The sequence below is a fragment of the Ursus maritimus genome, assembly GCF_017311325.1.
Source record: "Ursus maritimus isolate PB19 chromosome X unlocalized genomic scaffold, ASM1731132v1 scaffold_X1, whole genome shotgun sequence".
In the NCBI taxonomy this organism is placed as follows: domain Eukaryota; kingdom Metazoa; phylum Chordata; class Mammalia; order Carnivora; family Ursidae; genus Ursus; species Ursus maritimus.
Window position 1 is genome coordinate 2,883,366 of NW_024423319.1, and position 6,394 is coordinate 2,889,759.

Below are 6,394 nucleotides of genomic sequence, written 5' to 3' on the forward strand. Positions count from 1 at the left end.
GGAATGTAAACTGATGGAGCCACTCTGGAAAACAGTATGGAGGTTCCTCAAAAAATTAAAAATAGAACTACCCTATGATCCAGTAATTTCACTACTGGGTATTTACCCAAAGAACAAAAATAAAAACTCAAATGAATACATGCACACTGATGTTTATGGCAGCATTATTTACGATAGGCAAGATACGGAAATGGTCCAAGTGTTCATCGACAGATGAATGGATAAAGAAGATGTGGCATATATACACAATGGAATATTACTCAACCATCAAAAAGAATGAAATCTTGTCATTTGCAATGACATGGATGGAGCTAGAGAATATTCTGCTAAGCGAAATAAATGAGGGAAAGACAAATACCATATGATTTCACTTATGTGTGTAATTTAAGAAACAAAAGAAACGAGCAAAGGAACAAAAAAGAGAGAGAGAGGCATACGAAGAAAAATTAACTATAGAGAACACACTGTCACCAGAAGGGAAAGTAGGCGAGGGGATGAGTTACATAGGTGATGGGGAGTAAAGACTAAACTTATCATGATTAAACAACAACAACAAAAAATAAATTTAAAATTAAAATTTAAATTTAAAAAATAAATTAAAAAAAAAGTCTCCAATCACTCCTCACACTTCCAAAACTCTTGTGTGCCTTTGCTCACGACCGTGTCTCGGCCTGAGTGTTTGGGTGTCAAAAAGAATATATTTTGATGACCTCTCCCCTCATGCTCGCTTATATCTCTTTCACTTCCTTCAAAGTCCGTTCCCAAGCCCCATCTCACCTTCCTGGGCTGCTTTTAGTCAGGAGGAGTGATCCTCTCTTAAAATCTGTTCGGGGGAGGGGGCGGTGCTCTAGAATGGACACCCTCAAAGAGTCTCAGCTGGATTTGGTTTCTAAGTCCCAGTCGTCCAAACCTCTGTGACATTCCCATTCCCTTCTCTGGGTTTCAGTTGCCCTTTGGGTACAGTCTCCGCTCTAACACACAAGGTCACGGTCTTCTCCTGCCCCTCTGGCCCTAATTCACAAAGTCCCGGACCGGAAGGCCCCACCCAGCCCCCTACCCTCCCGCTCAGTAGCCGATAGAAGGCAGCCTCCAAGGGTGAGGACGTGACCCTTACCCGTCCGTAGGTGATCCCCTGGCCAGCCTCAGAGCACCTTCAGCTTGCACCCAAAGACCTCCGACCCCAGCGGCCACGCTTTTCTCCCAGCCCGCATGAGCAGAGGATCTGCCGAGACGCCTCCGCCAAGAGGATTGGCTCAGCTCGGCGCTAGCTCAGCCAATCAGCGCTCATAACACGATCCTGCCCAATAAAATCAGGTTTCGGCTGTGAGTACACAGCCCCCAAGCCCTGGGCCTGGCCTTTGTCCGGTTAGCCCCACCCACCACAGCCCTACGCCAATGGGGAGCGGCGCTGCGCGCGGGGGGCGGTGGGAACGGCGCAGAGTCAGTGTGTTCGTCGGTTGCCGTACAACGGGCAGCGGAGTCCATCGGCAATGGTGAGTGGGGCCGCTCTTTGGCCCTATGCCCAGAGGCTGAGTTCTTTCCAGGCCTCTTCGGCCCTGCCAGCTCTCTGCGCCATTCTCGGCTTTGGAGTGACCCTACTTCCTCTGAGCTCTTTCCCGGAAGAGTAGGGTAGAGACGCCGGCCGCCCAGCTGGGCCTGTGATTCTCCGCTGCCTCCCCTTCACCCAGTCTGCGCCCACCCATTCTTCGGGTTCTCCTGGTCTCCGCCTGCCAGCCCCCTCGGTGACCGCCCTTGCTCAAAGAAAACTTACCCGCATGCGCTAATCCTTCAGACCCTGAGCCGCTGGCCGCCTTGTTCTACCAAAGTTTACCCACAGAACCGGGGGGAGATTTATTATGTTTGATTGTTAACGTGCATTCTAAGTAAGTACAGGGACATTCGGGAGAGGTTTTGAGCTTCTTGAAAGAGGCACAGATGTGTCGAGTGGATTGAGTTTTATTATTCGGTATTAGCAGAGTATACACCTTAGCTACGTAGTAATATTTGGCCAAATGTAGAAAAAGTCAGAGTACATAGAGGGAAGCTGAGTCCTGCGACCGGGTGTTATAAGGATATTTCTAGCATTAGGATCCCCAAATTCAAGGACAGCTGATTATCTGTATAGTTATCCACAGTCAGCTCCTTGGCTAGATCTCTTTGGGGATGATTTTCAATAAGAGATGTCCAAAGGAACAAGGGGTCTCCTTGCTTCTAGAAACAATAGGAAAGAAGAGGGAGGGATAGAGGTGCATGAAAAGATTCATTGTTCTTTCCAGCAAAGCATTAACTCTTCCCTGTTAAGCAAAGCTTTGGAATTGCTTGGTGTAAATATTTTTAAAATACTTTGTAACTATTTTATGTAAAATATGGATTGTATTACATAATATTGTGCTTCTGTGTTTGTGAAATATCTAAAGGCCTCTAACTTTAAAAAGGCAAGCATGGCATCATCTGCCCAGCGAAAAAGGATGAGTCCTAAGCCAGAGCTTACTGAAGAGCAGAAACAGGAAATCCGGGAAGCTTTTGATCTCTTTGATGCTGATGGAACTGGGACCATAGATGTTAAGGAACTTAAGGCAAGCCATTTACATTCCCACTCTGCTGCCTTGCCTTTCCTCTACTTCTTTTAATTCTTCCCCATCACTGCTCTACCCCTTTTGCGCTCTTCTCCCTGCAAAAAGTAACAGTGGATGGTGTACAGTACTCTGTTTTCCTGTCTTTATTTACCTCAAGTGCTATAAAATAAAATTGAGCACAAATATCAATCTGTGTAATGTTATAGTGTTTCCCAGTCATTTTAACATGATTGTGTCAGATGCTGGCTTAATGTTCTGAATGCTGTCATTTTTGCTCCTACTAGGTTTGGATGTGCATATTGAGATGATCCTGTTTTCATTGTAGGTGGCAATGAGGGCACTGGGCTTTGAACCGAAGAAAGAAGAGATCAAGAAAATGATAAGCGAAATCGATAAGGAAGGTACAGGAAAAATGAATTTTAGTGACTTTTTGACTGTGATGACTCAGAAAATGGTAAGTTAGCTAGGATAACTAGCATATTTTCCACCCATAATGGTGAATAAATTTGAATCTAGATATAAAAATGCCTCACTGAAGAAAAGTTAATACAAACTGGAGGGTTTAGCTGAAAAAGGATGGTATTTATGACTCACAATTCGATGCTTAGGTTCACTTGGCTTTCTTCAAGGCCACAGAATCACAGGAAAAGTCAGTTTACCCTCTGCAAATTCATAAAAGTACTACCGCCGTCACTCTTGTGATTATTTTTCTCCAAATGATAAGTCAATGTGATAACCAGAAGCAGTAAAACCTGTAAACACAGCAATATTGCACTGCCTGACGAGATGAAATGCCTATACATTAAAGGTCAAAATTCTTTTCTCTCTCATTTGTTATTCTGGGAATCTTTAGCCTGAGGGCAGGTTACTTCAACAGCTGTGTTTTTCACTGCACTGGGAATTTGGCCTTTCAGCACTTTGAAGGTTGAAGTCACCCATTGTCTAGTCCCTCAGGTGTCACCGTTTTAAAGGATCCAGAGGGTCAAGAAAGACTATGTCACCTGAACAATCCACCTGACGCCCCTGCATGTCATCCCATCTAGGATGTATATTTATGTTCCCCTTGGGCCGTTGCTCTTTCTTTGGCTTTCTGGTTCCTCTTGTGTGGCTCATCTATGCTCGACTGGCCTGTGGAAAAGTAACTCCATGTGTGTCTCAGGTTATGGGTCTATTCCTACTCTGGTAATTCTGTTGCTTTGAAAACATCTAATCATACTTATGTTTTTTTGTGTGTACCAATTTAAGAGATAAGGAAGCTTAACATTCTGTAACTATCTAGTAAAGCCATCCCACATTGAGGGTTGGTTCCCAAATTGCTCTTCTTAGAGGGGTTCTCTCTATCTTTACCTACCTTTCAGGAATTTCTGGAGTTTGAGTTCCTGGGGATTATCCTCTCTTCCTCTTTTAGAGTACTTGGGATCCCAATAACTCTCTGTGATCCTATAACAAGTTAAATAGCCCTCTCTTTCCTCCTTGCAACTCCCTACCCCCTCCAAGAGGATCCCTCTTCCACCACCTTAAGCAGTGTATTTCCCCTAGCTTTAACTTTACCCTCTACTCCTATTTTTATTTGGTTTGTACAGAAAGAATGTTTTAAGTTAATCCTTTATATTTCCTTTTCAGCCTCTGTGTTTATAATAATGTCACCGAGTTTGTCCTCTTCTACCCTGGATGATGTTTGATTTCCTGTGAGCTAGGACTTATGTCATGAAGGCCAACATCAAGACCATGTAGAGGGGTTCGGTGCTAGTGCGGCTGCTGCACGAATAATTGCTCCTGTGTTTTCTCTTTTACTTGTTAAGTCTGAGAAAGATACCAAAGAAGAAATTCTGAAAGCTTTCAAGCTCTTTGATGATGATGAAACTGGAAAGATATCATTCAAAAATCTGAAGCGCGTGGCCAAGGAGTTGGGTGAGAACCTCACTGATGAGGAGCTGCAGGTTTGTAAGGCATCAGACCAGAGCTCAGTTCCTGCTTGGAGCCCCTGTGTGACTTTTCTGAGTTGCATTTTCTGTGATGTGAGCCCCACTATGAAGGGAAAAAGAGGGACAAGAGAACCTCTGTTGACCACTTAATTTCTCCTTTGATAGAGTGACAGACCTATGGGCCCTGCTCCCAGAAAAATGCACACATGTACAATTTTACTTACTATTTTAGGCTTTAGGAATTCCCCTGGTCAGGACTATCTTCAAGTTGCCTTCTAGATGATATGTGTGACAAAGTATTGCCTGATTTTTAAGTAGCTTTTTGGGAACCAAGCTGTTATAAAAAGTGCATATTTGCATTGGGTGGACCACAACTGTCTATTCATGTAACATTATAAAGACCTATTGCTCAGTCATATTTTAGTTTCATTTATGAATTAATCTGAGCTGAATCTTTATTATCCTGCAGGAAATGATCGATGAGGCTGATCGAGATGGAGATGGAGAAGTCAATGAGCAGGAGTTCCTGCGCATCATGAAAAAGACCAGCCTTTACTAAGATCAGTCTCTTCTTTCCATATTGTGTGAAACCTGGGTTTTGAGAACATAAACTATTTTCTCCTACTGACCTCCCTGCATAACTTTAATAACAATCTTGAATCTCTTTTGGGTATTTGAAAGTGTTCTTTGACATTTAAGTTCTTTGTAAGGTGACCTTCTGATTGCTTTAGTTCCCCAGAGCAAAACAAGAGCACACCAGGGTGGCGAAAAGTGACTTAAAGCTTTCACCCACCTGCATTTCTGCCTGTAGCACCTCACTCTTGTCATGCATTTCCACATTGATGCCACCACAGAACGACTTGTTAGACAAGCACATGTTGTACTCATGCCACCAGAAGCAGGGGGCATCTCTTTGATGTTTCTGGTTATAACTGACACCCGAGTGTAGCTTTCTCTTTTATAAAACCCAGTGAACTTACTCACGTGCGTTTGGATGTGTGTTTGTGCTATTTGTTTTGTCTTAAAGCCTTTCTTATTTTAAACTTTTGTTCTCTAAGGATGAGTTCCTTGGCCTTGATTATGAGTTCATCTTCTAAACCAGTGTTGAAGGCAGGCTGGTAGATCCCCAACTCCTTCCCAGCCCATGGACTGAAAATGAAATCATCCTTTACTATTGACTTGAATTGTTTCTTGCCTTGCGAATCTGTCAGGGTTAAAACTAGAAGAATTTCCATTTTACCTACACCTAAATGCTGCCTTAAAAATAGTTTGGGCAAAGTGTAAAGCTGAGAGTCCTATTGGTAATTCGTGCTTTGACAAATTGGGGAAAGGCAAGTTACTATGACAGTAGGTTGAATTCAGCCAACCTCTGGTCAGTGTCTCAGAACTCAGTGTTAGGTTGGGCTGAGTGACCTTGTCCAGCCCCCTCTTGGCCCTACACGGGAAGACCTATAAGAGAAGCCCTGGCAGATAAAATTAAAGTCTCTGCCCCAGGCTGAGGGTGGGGAACAAGAAAGGCCAAGGGGAAATGGAAAACCTGGAGATGGAGAGAATAGGTTTCAAACTTCTGGGGGCATCCTAATCCCAGGATGGGGTTGCCTGATTTAGAATGCAAAGAGAACACCTCAGTCAATTTGAATTTCAGATCATTTTTTAGTACAAGTATATCTCATTTGGACTTTTTGTTATTTATCCATTGTTGATCCGAAATTTAACTTTACTTGGATTTCCTTTATTTCAAGTGGTACCCCCCACAGAGGGAGCAGGCAAAGAGGCATGACCCTGGGCCTCATCCCTGGACACTGGCATCCTGAAGGACTTGGGCACCCTCCAGATAGGTCTCCTGCAGAGGGATCATTCCCTGAGAAACACTGGGGTGTGGTAGGAGAGCCC

General features: G+C 43.8%; 2 protein-coding genes across 5 annotated transcripts in view; one reads left to right on the plus strand and one right to left on the minus strand.

Moving 5' to 3' along the window:
• Window positions 1-1,153, minus strand: part of NSDHL (NAD(P) dependent steroid dehydrogenase-like) — a 32,491-nt gene extending 31,338 nt beyond the window's left edge. Inside the window, exon 1 of the mRNA XM_040627158.1 lies at window positions 1,115-1,153. The gene's annotated coding sequence lies outside the window, so the exon portion shown is untranslated. The remainder of the gene's footprint in view (window positions 1-1,114) is intronic.
• CETN2 (centrin 2) overlaps window positions 1-5,480 on the plus strand; it is a 6,306-nt gene extending 826 nt beyond the window's left edge. Inside the window, exons 1-5 of one of the 4 annotated variants that reach the window (XM_040627199.1) lie at window positions 1,349-1,493; window positions 2,418-2,576; window positions 2,902-3,030; window positions 4,379-4,516; window positions 4,971-5,480. In XM_040627199.1, the coding sequence (XP_040483133.1) occupies window positions 1,491-1,493; window positions 2,418-2,576; window positions 2,902-3,030; window positions 4,379-4,516; window positions 4,971-5,060 (519 nt within the window). In that variant the 5' untranslated portion in view covers window positions 1,349-1,490 and the 3' untranslated portion in view covers window positions 5,061-5,480. Of the gene's footprint in view, window positions 1-1,348; window positions 1,494-2,417; window positions 2,577-2,901; window positions 3,031-4,378; window positions 4,517-4,970 lie in introns of those variants that run through there. The other 3 variants (XM_040627204.1, XM_040627189.1, XM_040627195.1) reach the window with 3 other exon arrangements.
• The last annotated feature ends 914 nt before the right edge of the window (window positions 5,481-6,394 follow it).